We start from the raw sequence: 26,192 nt of genomic DNA, 5'->3' as shown, positions 1-26,192 counted from the left end.
CCCCATTTTCAACGCGATTTCCTGGTAAACGGTTTGAGCAACAAAATTCGGAATAGAGCAACTAATTAGCACATAAATAGCACTAAATTTATCACCAAAAAAAATCAAGAAGTTTGAGCTTTTTTCGGTGTGGGTGGGTGCAGCTTTACATTAACCTGCACCCCCCACTTTCAACGCGATTTCCTGGTAAACGGTTTGAGCAACAAAATTCGGAATAGAGCAACTAATTAGCACATAAATAGCACTAAATTTATCACCAAAAAAATCAAGAAGTTTGAGCTTTTTTCGGTGTGGGTGGGTGCAGCTTTACATTAACCTGCACCCCCCCACTTTCAACGCGATTTCCTGGTAAACGGTTTGAGCAACAAAATTTGGAATAGAGCAACTAATTAGCACAGAAATAGCACTAAATTTTTTGCCTAGTCCGAACTTTATTCGCGATGGTGGGGGGTGCAGCTTAATATGGGTATTATTCTTTTGATTTTTCAACGACATAATCGTTTTGTTTCTGTAATAACTCGACCATTTTTTATCCAAATCACGTTATCGTAGCTCCTTTTAAAGGTATCAGTAAAATATTTAAAAAATGTTTCCATAATTTTTTTCTAAAAATCTCTATTTCTTGCGTTATTTAATGATAAAATGTTTGATTCAAGGTCAATTCGAAAAAACCCCGATTTTAAGTAGGCTGTAACTTAGGTTGTGTTATTGCTATAATAATTTAAAGAACACCATTCTATTCACTAAGTTAAAGGGTTTCTTTTTGACTATAATGACTTTTTCGTAAAAATGCATAATTTTAGAGATATTTTTGAAAATCCACTCAAAAATATGCATTTTTCATGTAGGAAATCATCAATTTCGATCGTGAATAACTTGCTAAATATCAATTTACTGAAAAAGTCGTATATTAGATTTTTTATTCAGAATTGAAATATCTATCAACTTCCGAGGTTATTTTGAGGTTAAATATTTCCACCCCCGAGAAGGGGTAGTACCCAAACCCAGAGCAAAAGCACACATCGAAAAAAATATCAATTTTTTTCTTTGACCTATTATTTATATATATGCCAAATTTCAAGTCAATCCAAGCGGTTCTTTAAAATTTACCGCAAAAACCGTCAAAGAATGTACTGTAATATATTAATCAATCTTACATCATACTTTTGTTTAAATGATAGTAATGAAATATATTTTTGTTACAGGAGGCAGACATGGCTATCGCTCCAATGACTATAACGTCCGAGAGGGAACGAGTAATAGATTTTAGCAAACCATTCATGTCACTGGGTATATCGATAATGATTAAAAAACCTATGAAACAAAAACCGGGAGTTTGGAGTTTCCTCAACCCGCTTTCAAAAGAAATATGGGTTAGCGTTCTTTTTGCTTATGTTGGAGTGAGCATTGTTTTATTCGTAGTGTCGAGGTTTTCTCCATACGAATGGCGGTTACTTCATATCACTGGTGAACATCGGTAAGTAAATCAATTTACTTTTTTTATTTTTATATGTATAGTAGGTTGTACAAATGCTCATTGTAGATTAGAACTTTACTATAGTTACATTTTTATTATTTTTAAAATTAAATCCTTACAAAATCAATAAAGCTTGCAAATTATTAGGGACTAGATATTATCCAAAAATTACGGTTTAATATAAAATACACTGAACATTAGAGAAAGCGCGCCATACTTTAGGATTTCTTTTTATTTTTCCCTATTTATATCAAATTAAGTGAAATGTCTATTGTTGCAGTTACCTTTGTAACACATAACGCGATATTATCATTCATTAGTACCAAATCACAAATAATGAAAAATTTTGGAAAATAATAAATGTCTTGAAAATTTCATTGTATCATTAGTTATAGTTATAGTAATAATTGAATGGCAGAGTCAAAAAAAGCAAATATCACTCGCTCCAATAATAGGTGTTGCCACCATGGTTCTAGATGACACTCACCATTCGATTTGGCATAGAACTGGCCACGTTTTGGATGTCCCTTTATGGAAAGTGGTCCATTCCTCCATGAGAACCATTCGTAATTCTTCGCAAGCTTTTGGAGCAGGTATACGACGTTTTACATACCTTTTGAGTATACTCCATATAAACTCAATATGATTAAGGTCTCGACTTCAAGCAGGCTAGACCATGTTTGGAATATCACCATCTTTAAAATACTGTGTTACAATCCTTGCTTTGTGTGGTCTTGCATTATCTTGTATTAGCAGAAAACCATTGCCAATAATCTCACCATATGGCATCACATGCTGTTGTAGTATCTCAGATAAATATCTGTGTGCTATCTCCTCTAAATCAAAACGATATCCATGTGTGCCTCAATAGAAATACTGAGACAAAAAAGAAGAACGTCTGTTGGAGTGAATGTAAAGAGAGTGATAAACTCCAACAGAAGTAGAAAAAGAAAAGGAACGTTAAACAAGGTATACCATATAACAACAGTTCCGTTATATGTATGTACAAAAAGATATACCTCTTACTTATACATAGGGTACAACTCACATGAGTCCCTTTACCAAATGGTTATAGTACGCTTGCTAAGTACAACTTAATTAAAACCCGACAAATATGAAAAAATTATAAATAAGCAGGCACAAGCCTGACTAAAAAAAAATAAAATATAATCAATTAATCAAAATTAATGAATGAAATTGAAGCGAAGAAATATAGCATACAACCTACTTGAATTGACCGAATAAATGAAGATAAGCTAATGAACAATAAAATATCTGGGAAACAAGCAACTAATACAACCTAAATTTATATAATGACATGAAATCGACCTAAATAAACAATAAAATATAAAAAGTAATACCTTTTGGGCAAATACGCAGAGCTCAATGTACAATACAGCAAAATCCTACATGTTTGGGAACTTAATAAATTTATGTGTACCTATATTAAAAACCAAATAAATGCAAGCTTAAACAAAGTAATTAATAAACATAGTGCATACCAAAACGTCTGAGGTATAATATGAATCATAATAGTTACTTAAGGCACAACACTAAATGTGTTCCCAAACCAAACCCAAACGGCTCCGGAACAGGCTGCTGCTGCATCCCCGGAAATGAGCACCAGGATGGTGCAAAAACCATGCCTCCTGTAGACCCAGGTGCGAAGACGAAAAGGAACCGGAATGCCCCCAAAAAGCTTGTTCCCCCAAAGTGACTAATGGTCGGCTCTCGGTGTTGTGAGATATTTTAAGTTTTCACGTGAGTGGCTACAAAAAACAATTTCCATTTACTTCAATTTCTTAAGTGTAATCAAAGGAAAGAAAGAAGAAAAGAAAGTGTCTTTATGATAGAAAGTAATGAAAAAGGCCATTAGTTAAACACAAAAAATTACTGAATACATGAAATCTTGACAAAACTTGACCTTCAAGAATTTATGTGATAAGTTCTGATTATACTGCCGTGCTAGGCCCAAAGGCGGTAACTAACATTTGACAAAATGGTGGCAAAATCGATTTCAAAATTGAATGCTAAAATTTTGGCCCTTTAGGGATTTATGGACTAGCTAATAGTTTTTAGGCATGGATATATGCCCCAGTTTATTAAGGGAACCGTTAATTATATTTTAAAACAAAGTTTTATATAAAAAGAGGTAGATACCGCTAAAACGTTTTTTCAAAACTTACTATAAAACTCAGCCTATTAGCGGTATGTGGTTTACAGTTGTGATTGATATGAAATAAAAAGGTTTTCTGTGTATTCCAGTTTATTAAATTGAAAGAATTAAAGTACTATTAAATGTTATTATTTTGTTGAGCCTCAATATGACAACAACAAATTGACAATATTTAGTTGTCGTTATATCTGTTTTCTTTCAAGAGTCAATAAATACATATTGGTTCATTAATATTAATGTTCTATTTGCGATTCAATATAGACAATTTAATAGACAATCGAACACCATACCTTGTGTCCGGTACATACACAAAACCTATTTAGTATTACAATGGTATTACCTCATAATTATCATTTTTTATAAAATCTTTTATAGTGCGTCTAATAATTTGGGCAGAACTGTACTTATATAACGAAAAACCAGAATCCGTTCAGATTGTTATAGCTGTTTAAACATCTGTGTTTTAAAGAAATCTTCAACTGTAAATGTGATTATAAACCATACTTTTGACTTTCTCTTCTCAGCTAGTTTTATTTTGTCTCTTGCAAACAAATTTTTGGATCATTATCCAGGTACCTGACGCATTCTTAGAAAATTTATAAAGGAATAAAACCAGCATTTTTGTATAAAACTTATGTTAAGGATTCTCAAAAGATTAGGTAAATATATCCCAAATCTACAATCCCGTATCTATAATAGCATTGTATAACTAGACTACTAGACATTGTCTAGTTAAACAATGATAATAGCTTGTATTGAAACAAAAAAAAATGCAATCAATGGGTTGCATTGATTTAGTTGTTGCAACCTAACAAAGGGTTTAAACATACATATAAATCATCCACTTGGCGCAGATTCATATTGTTTAGGACAACATAAATGATTATTTCTTGAAATACTATAAACAAAAATGAAAATATATTTCAATAGATATAATAATCTCGAAAAGTTCTTACCATCCTCGCTAATTATTTCTTTTACTAACACAAATCTTTTAACTAACACAATAATTTAACCTTGTAAAATTAGGCCGAATTTACTTTGTAATACTAAGGCGATTTGGCGGTTTCTAAATGTAGGCGCAGAATTCTTGAAAGTAGATTAGCGGTAAGTGCAATATGCTAAGGTATATGGACGCCAATTGTAGCAGATACCGTCAAAACGCCATAGTATTTAACATTTGCCGCCAAATTGCTTAGTATTTTAACTGAAAAATGTAGATACCGCTAACAAAATTGCAATTTTATTTGAAATATAATGCTTCTACAACTCCAAAGACTTTATAAATATATACTAAATACCCTATTCTACGTAAAAATACAAAAATCTTATTTTCGATAAAAAATCAGATCCCGCCTTTGGGCTTAGCACGGCAGTATAGACATGTGGATTTAGGATTTAAATACAGAATAGATATTGATTCCTTTAAAATAATTATAGGCTACTTATTAGATGTAAGAATAAAATATATAGAGATATAGGATACAGAGATGTAAGATATAAAATATATCAAAGACACAGATAGATAGCTATAAATTAAGGTTAGGATTTTCTCTGAATGAATATTACTTATAAGATATTGGAATAATTTAATATACTGAATTCACTGAATAAATTTACACATAAGATTTAATTTGGAAAGATAATATACGTCACCATGAAACAGAGTGACAACAGGTTGTTATAAAAAAAATTAATATAAAAAGAAATATGTAGTTACCGGTGACTGCGATAATTCTATGCCGGAAAACTCAATATATCTATTTCTTGAGTTCTTTTAAACACTCCTAAATATATTTTATCGATCCACATTTCGAAATTCAATTATAATGTTAAAACTAGGTCTTCACCTGTAAATTTTGACCCCAATTTGTCACACGCCACTCACGGAGTTCCAACCTAAAGTGAAAGCTGAGGTTCTTTTCGTCAGTCACAAGGACGACCTCAGAACACGAAAGAATATTTCTCGATAGGTGGCGTATATAGTACGTTCCATCACCTTCACCAGTAGTCCTTTACGAGAAAATTAGAGAATTTGAAAGAAATCAATAGAAAATAAATTATAAAAATAATTAAAAAGTTCAAAACTGATTTCTTAACGTCAAACGTTTACAATCTCCGTCAACTCGGAGAAAAAAAAATTTATCAAACAGTTTTTTTTAAACTTCAAAATATTAACAACTGAATTTGCAATACATAGTCTAACAATCCACGTTGATTCGCAAGATTACCACTAAGCATAAATTAAGGATCAATGAAAAATAAATAAATATATGACTCAAACTCATACTAAAATGTTACTATGTTACTGTCTGCTACCAAATATTGACATAATATTGCTTAAAAGTCAAACAAAACTAAATATTGTACTACAGTTCATAATAACAACTAAGTGTCGCATTGGGCACCGAAACCAAAATTTAACTATCCATGAACATCAGATTTATAAAGGGCATATCCAAGGACGGAACAACCAGGAAAAGGTGTGAGCCAATTCGCACAATATCACAAGTAAATGTAACAAAGTAAGAATAAAGAAATCAGTAACTAAAATAAGTAAAGACTTGAACACTTAATCCAAAATTGAACTAACAATGGACACCAGATTTCTTCTTCTTCTTCTTCTTCTTCTTCTTCTTTTTATATAGACATTATTCTGTCTGTTTTTCAATGTGCCTCCCGTAAGTTGTCATTTCATATTTTTCGTGGTCTTCCCACTGATCGTCTTCCTATTGGGGAACCGTCTCTCGCCGTCCTTACTTCTCTATTTGTTGTCATTCGGCTTATGTGGTCATTCCATTCTACTCTTCTGATTTTCACCCCGTTAATAATGTTGTCCACCTTGCATCTTCTTCGTATATCTGCACTTCTAGCTCTATCTCACAGCGTCTTACCATCGATTTTTCGCAATATTTTCATCTCTGCGCTGTTTCTAGCATTCTTTTTGTTCTTTCTGTATCAGGTCGTGTTTCTGCCGCGTATGTCATTATTAGTCTGATATCTCTTTTGTAAATTATGCCTTTCACTTCTTTTCCGATGTTTTTATTTCTATATATTGTTTCATTCAGGCAACCTGCGGCTCTGTTTGCTTTATTCACTTGTTCTTCCACTTCTGTTTCGAGCTTTCCGTAGCTGCATAGTGTGATGCCTAGATATTTAAACTCCATGACTTGTTCTATTATTTGACCCTCCAGCTCTAATTTACACTTTATTAGATCTGCTGTTATAACCATGCATTTAGTCTTTTTTGGGGAAATTAACATGTTAAATTTTCAAGCGGTTATATTAAATTCGTGCAGCATACGTTGTAAATCCTCTTCACTTTGAGAGATTAGTATTGCGTCGTCTGCATAGCAGATTATTTTACGTTTTTTTCTCCCATTTGGTATCCTTTTTTTGTTCTTGCTTTTTTGTCCCATTGCCAGCTTCAATTGGGTCAGTTAGTTCTTCATCTACTTTTACTTTTATTGTGTTGTTCTGGTAGATATTTTTGATCGTTTTAATTATTCCCAGAGGTACCTCTCTTGTACAATAAATGGATAACGTCCTTTAATTTGACTCTGTCAAATGCCTCCTTATGGTCCACGAAACATAAATATGCCGCTTTGTTGTATTCTAACGATTTTTCCTGAATCTGCTTCATTATAAATATAGCGTCGGTGCATGATCTTCCCGACCTAATACCTTGTTGTTCTTCTGCTAATATTATAATTTTATTCAGTTTGCTTGGTATCACTTTGGTCGTTAATTTTAGTGTTGTATTTAATAAATTAATTCCTCTGTAATTCTCCGGGTCTGATTTTTCTCCCTTTTTAAAGAGAGGTATTAGGATGCTTGATCTCCATTCTTGTGGTATTATGTTTAGTTCTATTATTTTTTGGATTAGTTTTAATAATTGTTTGGTCAGGTCTTGTCCTCCATACTTTAGGAGTTCATTTGATATTCTATCCTCTCCTGGTGATTTTCTATTTTTTAATTTCCTTAATGCTTCCGTTACCTCTGCTTCTTCAATATTTATTTCTTCGTTTGTTGTCACTTCAGGTGTTGGTGGTTCGTTATCGTTATCTTTAGCAAACAGGGATCGAAAATAGTCTGCCCAAGTTTCCTTCAGAATGTTTTTCGTTTTTATTAGTTCGCTCATCTCTTTTCTTTGTTCTCTGATCATTCTCCATATTTCCTTTTGTGTTCCGTAGAAGTCGTGTTCCATCTGTTTTGAGAAACTCTCCCAGTGTTCTCTTTTTATATTTCTGACTAAAGAGTTTGTTTCGTTTCTAATTCTTTTATAGTGATTGTATGCCTGTTGTTTTTGTTGTGTTCTGTATTGTAAAAAGGCTTTCTTCTTTTCTTCACATTTTATCTTCACTTCCTCTCAAAACCATGGGGTTTTCTTTTTTGATATATTCGTATTCGTTACTTTCCTTTCTCCAAGTGATTCTGTTGCTGCGGTAATTATGTTACTTTTGAGTTTTTCCCAGCTTTCCTCGAAGTTATCGTTTTCTAGTATTTCATTATCAGCAATCTTCTCTGATATTCTTTTTCTATATAAGTACTCCGCGGATTCCGTACTTGGTCCTTCGACTTTGATTTTTGTTTGTGTTGGTGCCACTCTCTTAGGTGTGAAGCATTTCATGGTGATTCTAATTTTACATAATACTAGGCTGTGGTCACTACCTACATCTGCTGAGTTGAGGGACCTTACGTCAATTATTTTTGATGCATGTATATCTCTGTTAGTTACAACATAATCTATCATAGATCTTTGTCCACGGGTATTATTGAATGTATATTTGTGTTGGTCTTTGTGGTCAAAAAAGGTGTTGTTTATTCGAAATTCGTTATTCGTGCAGAAGTTTATCATCAGCTCTCCATTTTCGTTTTTGACATTCTCATTATGTTTTAGTTTAATTCCAGGTATTACTTGGTTGCCTATTCGAGCTTTAAAATCCCTTGAATATTTCCCTTGTTGTTTGGGGCTTACTATTCTCTGGGCCGTATACTCCGATGATATTCAGGTCTCCCTTTTCCTTTCTAATTTTTGCTGCGACAATCCTTTCTGATACATATTGACACTCTTTGAGGTTATTTTGGTATCTTTGGTGTATTGGTAAGGCTACACCCTCTTTGGCCCTGTTTTCTTTTGATACTCCACTGTAGATTAGTATATATTGGCCTAATTTTGACTGGCCTTTTCCTTTCTTCTTGGTCTCCTGTAGAGCGCATATATCTATTTTTTTCTCTTTTAGCTCTTGGGTTATTTCTTGATTTCTAGTGTTGAGCGACCTTATGTTCCAAGTGGTTATTCTCATCTGGGTTTTGGAGGTTTTTCTCGTGTCCTTATTTCTTGCCGTGGTCATATTCATATTATCAATCCGGTTCCGAGGCTTCACATTGTTTCTTTGAGCAGTATTCGTTTTTACGATTGGTAGGTTTCTAACCTTGCCAATCACCCTCCACGTTTTATCCGGGCTTGGGACTGGCTGTGGTAACCGCAGAGCTACTCGATCCACCTCGCAATTACCCCAGGCAGTGTTGACACCAGATTTATAATAGCATATCCAGAGAAGAACAATCAGGAAGACTTATGGAACAATTCTCACCAATGCCAAATAATACCAATAATAAATATACCAAAGGAATCCAAAACTCAATAACTAAAATAAATGTGGAATCGGACACTGAATCCAAAGTCGGAATATCCATGGACACCAGATTCATAAAAGCATATCCAAAGAAGAACGACCAGGAAGATTTATGAACCAATTCACACCAACACTAAACCACATAAACAAATCAGGTCTACGTACACCCACATCCGGTAATACGAGCCTAACCAACCAAATAACAAAATAAGTGGAGAATCGGACACTTAATCCAGAATCGGACTATCAATGGACACCAGATTTATATATGTGCATAATATCCAAAGAAGAACGATCAGGAAAATTTATGGACCAATTCTAACTAATACTAAATAAACTAAATTATTGGATCCAATGGTAAATAATACTGAATATAATAAATAAATTAGGCTTACATAGACCCTCATCCGGTAATATGAGCATACCCAAACTAAGTAACCAAAATAAGTCAAAACAAAATTAATAAGACTAAGTAACAGAGAGGTAACAAAACGAAACCAAAAGTAACATAAATACCTAAAGTCTATTGACTAAAGTTTTCTAGAAACTACATAAACTTAATTCGTGCTGGTATTCACTAACTATAGCAAGTTGCTACAACAGATGTATGAGGATACCCAGACAGATAAGATACCAATAACGTAATAATAAGTAAGAAAGACAAAAGAATGAATGGTACAAGTTCTATGACACCATGATAGATGCTAGGAAAAAAAATATATGACGAGAACGAGCAACCAATTTTCAATAAAACTGTAGATTCATGCGTTTTGCCATACATAGAATTATCAGTAGTAATTGCACAAGAGCTCTAAAATTCTACATTAATTTTAGAGATCGAGTGCAATTTCTTGCGATTATTTCATGAATAAAATTGTTCAAAACTAAAATTTTATGGTAATTTATTTATGTAAGTACAAATTAGTACTGTTAAACACACAGGTGATATAAAATATTTTATGGTGAAAGTCATCACTTTTATAACTTTTAAAACATTAATTCTCATTAATGTAACTGAATGTATTTTTTCGTAGCAACGAAGGGCATCTGACGTAATATAGTTGACGACGGGATATTATCAAAAATTATCACCTTAATTTTCATTTCTGTAGCTTTCTATTGGTCAGAATCTCCTATGAATGAAATAATCCAGGAAATATTCCAGAATCTAAACAACAAATAATGCCTAAGGAAAGATTTCGGAATATACTCGAAAGAACAACCCATTTGTACAAACACTCCTAAACACTGAATTAACGAACCCACTGTGTATAAGGATGGTCTAAGCATTGATTGATAAATAAGTGCACACTAGGGTATTCATCTATCAACGGTCAAAGTTCAACATACTATGAAGTAAGAGATATAATATAAATTAAATATACCTCCCTATCAAATTGTAATGTACAAGAATTCATCTGTACTCAGTAGATATATCTTAAAAACACCCTGTAATTATCTACGATAATTACTTTTAGTTATTTATGTCATCATAACAATATTACAACCTTCATTCGATTATACAAATATTGTTATCCTAGATCACGATTCACTAATAATTGCAGAGTCAATTATAAACACTTTTCATGGTCGATGCTGAATAGGCATTTCTAAATATATAAACAGCAAAACTATAACAAGGGAATTCTTATTATTATATTAGACATTCGTCATTCTATTTTGTGATCAGACGTAATATTTCCACATTAAAGATAGTGTCTCTTTTTCTTCACGAGACGTTCTTTGGGTGCGGTGCTACCAGCTTATGCTCATGCGAGTGTAAATAAAACAACTCAACAAGTAAAAGCGTATCAATTATTCCACCCCTCGGATAAGGGATAACCACCCTCACCGGGAGCAGATAGCCTTAATGCCAGGACTGTCATATGGCGATCCAGACCAGACGTGACCTGATGGATCAAGGATGGGAGGAAAGTCATCCAAGGATGAACTCCAGGAGAACGGAGTGGTGAACAGCAACTTTATCGTCAAGAATAAGGACGTCAAACCCGATACGGAGCTGAAGGTGCTGCTTTACGTAATTACGGCTGTTCTGATTCTTAGATTGGCGTGGTCGTTATGGAAGGCCCACAGGAGGAACATCAAAAGGAACATTCATCGTGGACTGGCGAGATCAACAGCGAACATTGACGTGTAAAAGTGGTAAGTCCATATTAGCTTGTTTTATGGTATTTCCTGATTAATATAAAGTATAAACATTATGTGCTACCTTAATTACATTAATATATGTTTCAAGTTTACCTATTTTTACTTAATTATTCTATTCTATTACCAATATTTATCAATATACAAAGATTGTTTTACCCTCATATTAAGTTATTATAGGACGCAATGATACAATTTTATATGATTTTTTTTTACATATTTATCAACGTATACTTTGTCCTTGCTGACTTTTATTCATTTATTATTTGACTACTGATGTTTAGTACATTTTTGCAATTTTTTATGATTTTAATATTTGCTATCGTAAATATACCTATCAAAATAAATATACGATATATAACAAATATACGCTATATGCATAATACATTTAAATTATTATTCTAACTACTTATTTACAAGGGTTAATATAACGTTATTTATTTTTGAATTTTATTACCACTGCAATTTTTACATATTTTTACAATATATTGACGTATTATTTTATCTCCATATTTTTTTACTATATATCTATATACTACATATCTATATACACCGTAAGACTATCGAATTTATATTTTCGCTAAGAAGTGCAGAAGCTGAAAAAAAAAGAAAAAAATTATGTATAAATGAGTAGCAACAAAGTTACTTGGGAAGATTTTGTCAAAATAGTTGAGGAAATTGCACAAGAAATAGACAGGCAAAGCAGAAGAGTCTTAAAGAAAAAAGTTCCGAAATCTAAGGACATAAAGGAAAAAGTGACGACACAGCTAATTAAAGCTTATAACAAGTTCACGCAATTGACTAGGAAAAACTGGGAAGCACTTTCGGACAAACAAAGGGAATCGTGCAACAAATATTTTGGAAAAATCAGAGACAAAGTTATACGATCATTTCAAGCAGTAAATGTGAGAACAGTGGTTCCAAGTTCAATACATCAACCAATCGACAAGGAAGTTGAAGAGGAACAAAGCGATGAGGAAATAGAAGAAGGAAAAAGTGACGAGGAAGGAGAATTAACGACGGAATAAAAGAGGAAAAAGGTGACATAAAACAAGATATAACAATATTAAACATGGCTTTGACAATCAATGAATTTTTGAATATCGCAAGCAAGATATTGCCCAACGAGTTCGATGGAAGCGCAGGGAAATTAAAACCATTTTTAGACGCATTAGAACTACTTGGAAAATTGGCAGAAGGTCATGAAGACACAGCTGTAACGCTAATAAAAACGCGACTCACCAATAAGGCTAGGAACCTAATAACCACAGAAGATACGATTCCACGGATAGCTGAAGCACTAAAGAAAGAATTAAAAGGTGATAATCCGAAGAATTTAATAGCCAAATTAGCCAAAAAAAGGCAAGGGCATAGAGATGCAGCAGTGTACGCATCTGAAGTGGAAGAGTTAGCAGAACAATTAAAAGTAGCATACATAGCGGAAGGAATGCCACTTGACTTAGCAAAGAAATATACGACGGAAGCAGTAGTAACAACAATGAAACGAAACGCTAATGCAGAGAAAGCTAAGCTAATACTGGAAGCAGGTAACTTTACATCACCGCAGGAAGTAGTATCTAAATTTTTGTCGATCGATACGACTGAAGAAAATGCACAAGGAAGAGTCTTAAATTATAGGACAAACTACGAGAATAGGAGAGGACAGCAGCAATACAGAAGAGGATACCATAACAAATATGACAGAGGAAGAAGAAATAACTTCGGACAACGGAACGAAGGAGAAGCAACGGACAATCAACGAAATTATTCGAACAGAGGATACAGACAATTTAACAATCAAACATACAGAGGAAACCAGAGAGGCGGACGTAACAGGAACGTAAGGTTACTAGAAATAGAGGACAGTCAAGAAGAGCAAGAAAACCAGCAGTTGGGGTTTTGAATGAACAAGAAGTTGGAAGCACACAGGCAGAAATAAAATATAACATTTACAACTTCGACCTAAACCTAACGAACTTTGTACGAATGAAAACAGGAATTCTTGAAAACACAAGCACTTTTATTATAGACACAGGAGCTGACATTTCAATACTAAAATGTTCACAAGATTTTATGAAGGAACAGGTGAAACCAAACACAAAGGCGAAAATAAAAGGAGTCACTAAAGGAGAGTTGCAAACAATGGGAGAAGTTGAGACAACACTCGAAGTAAAAGGAACTCGATTCGAACACATCTTTCAATTGGTAGAACCTAACTTTCCAATTCCAACAGACGGAATCATTGGGAGAGACTTTATTTCTAACTTTCAATGTATACTAGATTAAGCAAACCTTAAAATGCACATTAAAGAGGACAACGATTGTTACATTAGTACGAAAATTCTGGATAATATAGACAATGACACCATAATAATACCGCCTAGATGTGAAATTTACAGAATCGTAAAAATTTTTCAAACGTTAAAGAAAGACAGGATAGTGGAACAGCAAGACATACAACCAGGAACATTCATAGCAAGAGCAATTACTTCAAGTAATAATCCATACATCAAAATTTTGAACACAACGTACGAAACAGTAAATGTAGACGCAAGCACAATCAGGACGTTGGATATTAAACTATTCAATATATATAGGCTAGTCAACGACAGCAAGGACAGAAAAAAAGAATTACGAGAATCACTGAAATTAGACATACCAGAATACATACGAGACAACTTAGTATCGTTATGCGAGGAATATTCAGACATATTCGCCCTAAGGCATGATATGTTAACCTGTAACAATTTCTACGAACAAAAACTAAGAGTTAAAGACCAAACTCCGGTATATATCAAGAATTATAGGACACCTCATGCGCAAACAGAGGAATTAAATCGACAAGTACAAAACCTAAGAGACCAAGGAATCATAGAACCATCTACATCCGAGTACAACAACCCAGTAGTACTGGTACCGAAAAAAGCTATAGATGGAGGAAAAGCATGGAGATTATGCATAGATTTTAGACAACTGAACAAGAAGATAGTTACAGACAAATTTCCATTACCAAGAATAGATTCGATATTAGATCAACTAGGAAGAGCAAAATGGTTTTCAGTTATAGACTTAATGTCAGGCTTTCACCAGATACCATTAGAAAAATCATCGAGAAAATACACATCGTTCAGCACAGAAAATGGAGCATTTCAATTTACCAGATTACCTTTTGGATTAAATGTAAGCCCAAATAGCTTTTCAAGAATGATGTCAATAGCATTTTCAGGATTAACACCAGACAAAGCATTTCTTTACATGGACGATATCGTAGTAATTGGCATATCCGAAAAACATCACTTAGACAACCTGAAAAAGACATTCGAGACATGTCGAAAATTCAATTTGAAACTTAACCCAGGAAAATGTCAATTCTTTAGAAGGGAAGTAACATATTTAGGACATGATCTTTCTCAAGAGGGAGTATCACCAGACAAAGCGAAGTATGCAGCAATTGAACAATATCCGACACCTAAGACAGCGGAAGAAACAAAGAGATTTGTAGCATTTTGCAACTATTACAGACGTTTTATTAAAAATTTTGCGGAAATATGCAGACCACTCAACAAATTATCGAGGAAAGGAGTAGAATTTTCGTGGACCGAGGAGTGTGAAAAAGCATTCAAAAAGTTTAAAGCATCTCTGACGAAACCACCAATTTTAAAATATCCTGATTTCAACAAACAGTTTATCTTAACAACAGACGCATCCAATGAGAGTTGTTCAGCAATCCTAAGTCAAGATTATAACGGAATTGACCTACCTATAGCATATGCATCAAGAAGTTTTAGTAAAGGAGAATGTAATAAACCTATAATCGTTAAGGAATTACTAGCGTTTCATTGGGGAATTAATTATTTTAAATGTTATCTATATGGAGCACCAACATTCAAAGTAAAAACAGACCATAAACCTTTGACACACCTATTTGCAATGAAAGAACCAACCTCAAAACTCACGAGGATCAGATTAGACCTAGAAGAATATGACTTCGAAATAGAGTATATAACAGGGAAAAGTAACTACGCAGACAGCCTTTCAAGAATAACATTGCATCAACTAAAAAACCTATACATAGACAACGCCCATATACTAGCTATAACAAGAGCTCAAGCAAAAGAAAAGGAGAAAGAAGCAAGACAAACAAAGGCTGAAAGTGAACTCGCACTACAGCCAGAAGCCACCAAACAGACAGTAAGGAAGGTACTAAATAATTCAGAGGCGCATAGACTACCAATTTTGTCCTTTGGAGCAGAACTAATCTCACCAAGACTGAGCATTAGGGCCAAAACAAAATAAAATGCAGCAAAAGCATAGCCACAGGATTGAATCGTTTCGATTTAAACCAAGCGTTGGTACAGCTTGATAAGCTGGCGGTAGAGAATGCAGTACGTAAAGTAAAAATATACGTAAATGATATTATTTTTAAAATGTGCACAATTGATGAATTTATTAAAGAAGGAAATAAAAAATTGAAGAATATAGAAATATACATATGTGAAGTACCAGAAACAATAAAAGATGACAAAGAAAAACACAGATTAATAGAAGAATACCATAATCACCCGATGTTCGGAGGACACGTAGGGAATAACAGACTAATTAAGAAGCTAAAGGCAAGATTCCGATGGAAAAATTTGGAAAAAAACGTAAGAAAATACGTAAAACAATGCCACAAATGTCAAATTAACAAACCGAAAAGAACACATGTCGAAGAGTTCGTGATATCGGACACATCTTCCAAACCATGGGACATAGTATACATAGATACAATAGGTCCATTCACGAGAAGTAATGAAGGTAATAAATACTGTATCACAATGTTGTGTGAACTGACAAAATACGCGGTCAGCATAACAGTGTGCAATAAAGAAGCAGAGACAATAGCAAGAGGAATCTTTGATCATTTCATACCAACATACGGACTCATGAAGCAAATAAGAACAGACCAAGGCACAGAGTATAAGAACGAAGTAATGCAGGAATTAACAAAGCTATTAAAAATAGAACACAACTTTTCAACGGCATACCACCCACAGTCCATTGGAAGTTGCGAAAAACTACACAGAACGTTGAACGAGTACGTAAGAGCATTCATAGACGAAGACAGAGAAAATTGGGATGTGTGTTGCAGAATGTTCACATACTGCTACAATACAACCCCTAACGCGTATCATGGATACACACCGTTCGAACTGTTATATGGCAGGAAGGTTAACCTGCCGGAAGACCTTACACATGAGATTCAACCATGTTACAATATAGATGCCTACTACAATGAGTTACGATACAAACTACAAAGCGCACACGAGAGAGCCAGAACCTTCTTATTAAAACACAAAAAAAGAGCGGCAAGAAAAGAATAAGCTCAAAGCAACACCACAACACTTTAAAATAGGAGACCTAGTCCTTGTAAAAAGGGAAGAGAATGGTAAGTTGATAGTCTTTATGTAGGTCCTTTCACGATAACAGAAGTAAATAACGTTAATTGTAAAATCAGAATAGAAAACAATAAAATCAAGGAAATACATAAGAATAGATTATATGCTTACAATCCGAAAACACAGTGAGTGACAAGTGTTACGAAACAATGTTGTTAAACGAACATTTTATATTATTTATGTATTTGCGTAGGCTTAGGAAGTTTGTATATAAAATAAATTTTTTTGTATTGATTACAACACAGTATGGGTTGGTAGCATGACTTGCAAATTTCCCTCCCCGTAGTCGGAAAATTCCTAAAAAGGGAAGGTGTACAAGAATTCATCTGTACTCAGTAGATATATCTTAAAAACACCCTGTAATTATCTACGATAATTACTTTCAGTTATTTATGTCATCATAACAATATTACAACCTTCATTCGATTATACAAATATTGTTATCCTAGATCACGATTCACTAATAATTGCAGAGTCAATTATAAACACTTTTCATGGTCGATGCTGAATAGGCATTTCTAAATATATAAACAGCAAAACTATAACAAGGGAATTCTTATTATTATATTAGACATTCGTCATTCTATTTTGTGATCAGACGTAATATTTCCACATTAAAGATAGTGTCTCTTTTTCTTCACGAAACGTTCTTTGGGTGCGGTGCTACCAGCTTATGCTCATGCGAGTGTAAATAAAACAACTCAACAAGTAAAAGCGTATCAGTTATTCCACCCCTCGGATAAGGGATAACCACCCTCACCGGGAGCAGATAGCCTTAATGCCAGGACTGTCATAGTAACAAAAACTGGAAAAATTGGGCTAATTACACAAGAATCGTTAGGACCTGCTGCAGCCATTTCCCGACCAGAAATATTGTGATGGATAAACATCTGCGTACTCAGCCATGAAAGACATAGGTCACGAAGTCAATCGAACAGCAATGATCAGTTGTTGAGCAACAACCTCGGACCCACGCATTCACAAATCAGAGCATCAACAGAGTGATAACAGACTAGTCTACAAGAAGAAATCAATACATACATCATCCGTACATACATACATTATCCATACAAACACACATCATGCATACATCCAGAATTAGAGATTTAAGAATCCGTACATACATAAAACTTCCAAACTAATTCCAGAACCATAGTGTGTAAGATATAAGGATATAAATTATTACAAAGTATTGTAACGGTTTACGTTACGAAATTAGCTCCTTAATTATTTTTATAATTATTTTCTCGCGATCTCTTAATTAATCTCTCAAATTTTCGCGTAATTAACTATTTCTAATTATCATTTATATTTAAAATTTCTTCCGACGATGCCACACCTAATTATGTGTGGTAGCACTGGTTGACTTGTATGACGCCATACCTCAACACACTTAAAACTACCTGTTAGTTTCGTGGGTTGGTAGCGGTGAATATTACTTCATGTTCTGAGGTCATCCTTGTGACCGACGAAAAGAACTGCAGACTTCACTTTTAGTAGGTAATTGTTCGGAGTGGCATGGGACAAATTTAGGTCATGTCCAGGTTAATACCTAGTTTTAGAAAATGTGAATTCCGAACTATGGATCGTCAAAGATATTAGGAGTATTTCCATCCAATGGGGTTTCCTGTATAAAACCATCGAGTCTCATGGTAACTACAATTTTTGATATTAATTTTTTTATAACAATCTGTTGTCACTGTATTTCATGGTGACATATATAATTTTTCCAATTAAATCTTATGTGTAAATTTAGTCAGCGAATATAGTAGTTATTTTTAATTATTCCAAAATCTTTCAGAGAAAATCCTAACCATAATTTTTAGCTATTTATTGGTATCTTTTATCTTTGAATTATTCCATCCATAAGAAATATCCTCTAATTATTTTAAAGAAATCATGGTGTTCTGTATTTAAATCCCAAATCCACATGGCTGTAATTAGAAATATCACATACATTTTTCAAGGTCATATGTTGTCAATTATACAGTAATTTTTTGTGAGTAACTAGTAGCTCATTTTACATTACAATTTATCCTAAGAACACTTTCCGAGTTTTTCTCCTTTCCTTTCTTTAATTTGTCGTACAATGGGAAATTGAAATAAGCGGGAATTTTGTTTTTTGTAGCCACTCCTGTGAAAACTTAGACCTCTAAATGCCATCTGAGAGGTAGGACAATTCCCAACCACTAGTCACTTGGGGGGAACAAGCAAGCTGGATTCCAACTCCATTCAGTTTGCCTATGTCTCTTCATACTTCTACTTCTATCCCTTTTAATTCCCCTTTCCTCAACTTCATCATCTTATCATTATTATCCCCCATACTAATACTACTGCAAAGTAGTATTTTTCCTACTTCGGCTTCTCAACGTAGAAGCCACCTCACTCCCCCTTCTCATTCTTGTTCTATTAGCATCCACTAGTTCTTTTCATTTTCCTTACTTCTGTTGGAGTTTATCTTTCTCTTTACTTTCACTCCAGCAGAAGTTCTTCTTTTTTTGTTACAGTATCTAAGATATATGTGACAAACGTCAAGAGCGTAACCCAATAACAAAATAAAACCACAACATCTTTCCAATATGGCAAATCCAATAACAAGATATAAAAGCGATATAAAAAAAATAGTAAGTAATCAAATATCAAAAATACAACACAACCTGAGATCAGTAGTGTATAACATATAGTTCCATAATAATATACATATTAACCTTCGGATGACCAAGCGGGGGAAATTGTGACCCCAGCGTATGTTTTTCTTTAATAAATTAAAAAGTATTTTCAATTTTTAACTCATTATTTTTTTATTTGACTTTAATATCATTCTAGATATTCTCGTATTTTGAAATAAAAAAATTCCCTATATTTTACGAATAAAAAATATATTCTGAAGTTGATGTTTAGTAAAATACCGTCTATTATGTGTAATTCCAAGTAGTTTTACGCTAATGAAGTCGACTTTGCAAAGTAACAAGACACTTACTCAACATACACACTACACATAACACTAATACTCATGTTGTAACTGGCTGAATGACAAAGTCCATGCCAAAAAAATAAAAAAATTAAAAAAAAATCATTTTTTCGTTAATTGTCATTTGTGACATTTTTAACCTGGGTCATTCCCCCCCCCCCCCCCCTTCGTCATCCGTGTAACAAAAAAAGTTGGCCATCGGAAGGTTAAACAAGAGTACTTGTATGAGCTTACCTATCCAAACATATAAATATATAATAATCAACAGCCCTTCTAACTTAAGTGGATATATGTGCAAAAAAACAAAAATACAAGTGAAGTTTTTATTCATTGTATGATCCTACTGAAAGGATTAGCAATTAATAATATTGACTCAAAATAACAATTAAAATGCACCATGTGCAATACAAAAAAAAATAAACTCACACATAAAGTATTACACATTAATTAAATTAATAAGTAATAAATTAAAAGTCATCAACAACAAAGCCAAAGATGAAATCACGCAATGTATATAGGTACCTGCATTATCAGATGATAAAAAAACAATATTAGACTAAAATTTCTAACCATACTAAAATTAAGCTGAAGACCAACAGAAGAAGAGATTAGCTTACACAACACTGTTAAAGTAATTTTCTTCTCGAGACTGTTCTAAAACTTATAAAAATAGTATCAATGTTTCCTAAATAATAAAGAATTTATATTTAAATCTCAACCTAAAGTAACTGATTTATGTAAGCATTATATTATGATACCCACATTAACAATATAATTATCAACATTAAAAAACTAGAAGATGAGAAGGATAATGGAACTACTTTACTATCCCAATTGTGATTATGTTGACACTACCAATTAAAAAAAAAATTATGGATGAACATCTGTAATCATTCGAACCATGCGAATTCAACATATCATATGTAGAATCTAATGTTCTGGACTGATTTTGCTTTGTGGTGTGTGCTTGTCTTAATAAACAACCCAAATATCAAAAATAAAAAATATAAAATATAATCTGAAGTTTGTACGACAAATATATATGGAGAAAATATTAGCGACACACCAAAAAATCAAAAATGCCAGCAAAATATATAAATAATCAAATCAATAAAGTAAATAAAATACCTAAATACTGCAAATGATTTCTAGTTATGTATAAAATATAACCATACTAGAAAAAAAATGTATGCATATAGTTAACGATTAATTGTACGTGCAAACATGCTACCATTGGTAGAAGGAATAAAAATTCATCGTAATAGAACATAATGTCAGTTATGTATACTCAGTCTAAATACATAAATAAGTTTCCAATACAAATACAAAATTCAAAACTAAAATGTGAGCTGTACAACTAAAACTAAAAATGAGGTATCGAAAATAAACTAATCCAAAACAAAGAAGCAGTATAAGTCTACCTGTTTATAATTAATAAAAAAAAATTAAAGACAAAAATAAATCAGAAATAACATGTATACAAAGATATCAAAAGGTAATAATACAGAAAATTCACATAAAAGAAAAAGAACTGGACTAAAAGAACTACTGTCTTAGAACCTATAAGGTTGGCGCCACGTTGGGTACGCCAATGAAACAAAAAAGAAGAACTTCTGTTGGAGTTAATGTAAAGAGAGTGATAAACTCCAACAGAAGTAGGAAAAGGAAAGGAACTAGATGTAAGCTGAAGAGAGAGAGAGAGGTGGCTTCTACGTTGAGAAGCCGAAGTAGGAAAATACTAAGGAAAAGCTGAAGTAGTACTTGTATGGAGGGATAATGATAAGATGATGAAGTTGAGGAAAGTGGAATTAAAAGGGATAGAAATAGAAGTATAAAGAGACACAGGCAAACTGAATAGAGTTGGCTAGCAAGAGATGCAAGAGAACAACTTGACACTCAAAGATGGATACGGCTCGTTTGCATGCCTGTCGAAGAACAGTAGCTCAAAGTAGATAATGATGACTATAAAAGGTATATACTAAGATAAAAATAATATACTGAAATTAGATAAAGAAAAATAATTGATTAAGAAGAACCAATTAAATAACACTAACAAATCATGGGCGCCAAGAAAATGACATTCGATCACTCTCCCAGGTATCTTACACTGCTATCAAATATTAAATATATTAAATATATAAGTAAATGTAAATATAAAGGAATAATAAGAAATGATCTGCAAAATAAAAAACATGGATTAAAGATAACTACCAGATTTTTGACAATCTCTGAGTTAAACCATGTATATAATGTGACTTTTACATGACAAAAGTTATCGTTAAAAAAGATATATCATAAACAACAATCCTGTTATATGTATGTACAAAAAGATATACATACCTCTTACTTATACATAGGGTACAACTCACATGAGTCCCTTTACCAAATGGTTATAGTACGCTTGCTACGTACAACTTAATTAAAACCCGACAAATATGAAAAAATTATAAATAGGCAGGCACAAGCCTGACTAAAGAAAATAAAATATAATGAATCAATCAAAATTAATTAATGAAATTGAAGCGAAGAAATATAGTATACAACCTACTTGAATTGACCGAATAAATGAAGATAAGCTAATGAACAATAAAATATCTGGGAAACAAGCGACTAATACAACCTAAATTTATATAATGATATGAAATCGACCTAAACAAACAATAAAATATAAAAAGTAATAACTTTTGGGCAAATACGCAGAGCTCAACGTACAATACCGCAAAATCCTACATGTTTGGGAACTTAATAAACTTATGTGTACCTATATTAAAAACCAAATAAATGCAAGCTAGATCTTAAACAAAGTAATTAATAAACATGCTGCATTAAACTAAAACGTCTGAGATATAATATGAATCATAAAAGTTACTTAAGGCACAACACTAAATGTTCCCAAACCAAACCCAACCGGCTCCGGAAGAGGCTGCTGCTGCATCTCCAGAAATGAGCACCAGGATGGTGCAAAAACAATGCCTCTTGTAAACCCAGGTGCGAAGACGAAAAGGAGCCGGAATGCCCCCAAAAAGATTATTCCCCCAAAGTGACTAATGGTTGGCTCTCGGTGTTGTGAGATATTTTAAGTTTTCACGTGAGTGTCTACAAAAAACAATTTCCATTTACTTCAATTTCTTAAGCGTAATCATAGGAAAGAAAGAAGTAAAACGAGGAAAGTGTTTTTATGATAGAGAATAATGTAAAAAGGCCATTAGTTAAACACAAAAAATTACTGAATACATGAAGCCTTGACAAAACTTGACCTTCAAGAATGTATGTGATAAGTTCTCATTATAGACATGTGGATTTAGGATTTAAATACAGAATAGATATTGATTTCTTTAAAATAATTATAGGCTACTTATTAGACAAAAGAATAAAATATACAGAGGTATAAGATACAGAGATGTAAGATAAAAAATATATCAAAGATACAGATGGATAGCTAAAAATTAAGGTTAGGATTTTCTCTGAATGAATATTACTTATTAGATATTAGAATAATTTAATATACTGAATTCACTGAATAAATTTACACATAAGATTTAATTTGGAAAGATTATATTATATGTCACCATGAAACAGAGTGACAACAGGTTGTTATAAAAAAAAATAATATAAAAAAAAATATGTAGTTACCGGTGACTGCGATAATTCTATGTCGGAAAACTCGATATATCTATTTCTTGAGTTCTTCTAAATACTCCTAAATACATTTTATCGATCCACATTTCGAAATTCAATTATAATGATAAAACTAGGTCTTCACCTGTAAATTTTGACCCCAATTTGTCACATGCCACTCACGGAGTTCCAACCAAAAGTAAAAGCTGAGGTTCTTTTCGTCAGTCACAAGTACGACCTCAGAACACAAAAGAATATTTCTCGATAGGTGACGTATATAGTACGTTTCATCACCGAAGTATGACGTCACGTAAGTAGTCCTTTACGAGAAAATTAGAGACTTTGAAAGAAATCAATAGAAAATAAATTATAAAAATAATTAAAAAGTTCAAAACTGATTTCGTAACGTCAAACCGTTACAATACCTGACCTTATTTCGATCCCGTTTACTATAAATTGGTATTCTACAATCATGCGTAAAAATAATTTTTTTAGTCGTGTTATTGTCCATTTGACGTTTTATGGGCAAACGCAAGTCTGGGTATTTTGTAAGCAGCAGTAAATAATGGCTGCGGTGCTGGATATTAAGCTTTTAAAACCCTGTTTTTTAGAACACTGTTCTTTTAACCTTCGTCGAACAGTAGAAATGCTGATTAGGTTTACAAACAATACAAACAATAGTAATAACGCGATCTTCTCTGAGTGTTGTCTTCCTTTTGGCATTCGTACCGGATTGCCGCTGATAAGAGCCGATGAACACTACAGTTCACATAGTTCTCAAAACAATCAATTCCACGAATCTTCGTTGATTCGTATAGTCTGTTCGCTAAACTCAGACACAATTGGCTAGATATTTTAGTCGGTAATTTTGCCAATTTTAGTAAAATTGGCAAAAAATAATTACTAAATAGTTAATAATTAATAAATAGTTAGTAATTTTGCCAATTTTTGCAAAATTGGCAAAAAACAAAAAAATTACCGACTAAAATATCTAGCCAGTTGTGTCTGAGTTTAGCGAACCGACTATAAATAATGAGTCAAATAGGTGTTAGGTTTAATACGTTTAATAGGTTTTAGAAGAATTTTAGGTTTAATAGGTTTTGCGAATTTGTTTATTTTCTTTGCAGGTGCGTTCTAGCTTCTCAATACACATGATAATTTTTTGATAAACATTAAAAAAATTAAAACAAAATGAAGAAATAAATATTTATATACAAAAACATAAAATTTTCTAAATGTTGTGAGTGGCCCATTTTTTCTGACCCAAAGTGCATTTAAAAACAAATTTCAAAACCAGAATAATTATACCGTGGGGATATTTAGGTTTGAATACATTATTTTTTTCATGAATAAGCTATTTTGGAAATAAATCCCGAAACAGGTCGATTTTTATTTTTAAATTATGATTGTGTGGCATACATATCATACTAGTGACGTCATCCGTCTGGGAGTGATGACGTTATCAATGATTTGTTTAAATGAGAATAGGGGCTATGTGCTAGCTCATTTGACAGGCTATTTAATTCTCTATATAGTAAACTAAATATTAACCAAAATAATTTATACGGGGTGTCCAAAAAAATTTTTTAAATTAAATTAATCAAAAAAGAAGAATTGAAGTAACTTATTCAATTCAAAATACATTTTACTGCTGTCGCAAAAGGGAAAAGATGTTCATTTTACACAAAAACATTGCTTTTCGCTTATATTATATTATGTTAAAACTGCCAAGAGACAGCTTTAACATCGTTAACTGAAAGACAATATTTATTAATGTGTTGGATATACATTTTTTTTGCTTTCTGAGAGCAGTAAAATGTATTTTGAATTATATAAATTACACACATCCTTCTTTTTCTGTCAATTAATTTAATACAAAAACAAATTGTTTGGACAACCTGTATAAATAAATATGTTAGTGTTTATATTACTGAATAAAGAATTACCTTTCAAATGAGCTAGCACACGATACCTATTATCATTTAAAATCATCGATTACGCCATCACGCTCAGACGGATGACGTTACTAATATGATACATAATATGCCAAAAAATAATAATTTAAATACAAAAAATTGACCTGTTTCAGGATTTATTTCCAAACTTGCTCATATAAGAAAAATAATGAATTTATTCCAACCTAAACGTCCTCACTGTGTAAGCCATTAATCTCTGAATTGAGTGAAACATTTTTTTTTATTTTTGGTATCATTATTTGCAGGGACACGGGCAATCCACACACCAACCACGGAGGAACGATGGCAAATGACTTTACAATGTTAAATTCATTATGGTTTTCTTTGGCCGCCTTTATGCAACAGGGAGGGGAGCTATCCCCTAGATCTTTATCGGGTCGAATAGTTGGTGCCTGCTGGTGGTTCTTTACTTTAATATTAATTTCCAGTTACACTGCTAACTTAGCGGCATTTTTGACTGTCGAACGAATGGTAGCTCCTATAAACTCACCTGAAGATTTAGCTTCACAAACTGAGGTAGAATACGGAACATTATATCACGGAGCAACGTGGGATTTCTTCAGGGTAAGTACCGATTATAACAATTTGAAACAGTATTTTACATAGAGCCGGTACTTTCTGTAAATAATTATAATAATAATTATAATTACATTTATTACAACGCACGAGACACTTCTCTGTCCCGATTAAACCCCGGTTAGCTAACCGGGGTAATCGGAACAGAAAGTACC

The 26,192-nt window shown here is 32.9% G+C and overlaps 1 protein-coding gene across 1 annotated transcript in view; it reads left to right on the top strand.

The window, feature by feature from the left end:
- The window catches only part of LOC114336885 (glutamate receptor 1), a 726,710-nt gene that overhangs the window by 580,250 nt on the left and 120,268 nt on the right, over positions 1 to 26,192 (top strand). Inside the window, exons 10-11 of the mRNA XM_050656939.1 lie at positions 1,206 to 1,477; positions 25,707 to 26,025. Of these exons, the coding sequence (XP_050512896.1) occupies positions 1,206 to 1,477; positions 25,707 to 26,025 (591 nt within the window). The remainder of the gene's footprint in view (positions 1 to 1,205; positions 1,478 to 25,706; positions 26,026 to 26,192) is intronic.

The sequence above is a fragment of the Diabrotica virgifera genome, chromosome 7 (assembly GCF_917563875.1).
Source record: "Diabrotica virgifera virgifera chromosome 7, PGI_DIABVI_V3a".
NCBI classification, from domain to species: domain Eukaryota; kingdom Metazoa; phylum Arthropoda; class Insecta; order Coleoptera; family Chrysomelidae; genus Diabrotica; species Diabrotica virgifera.
Note: the sequence above shows the minus strand (reverse complement) of the source record. Positions and strands in the feature narration are given on the sequence as shown.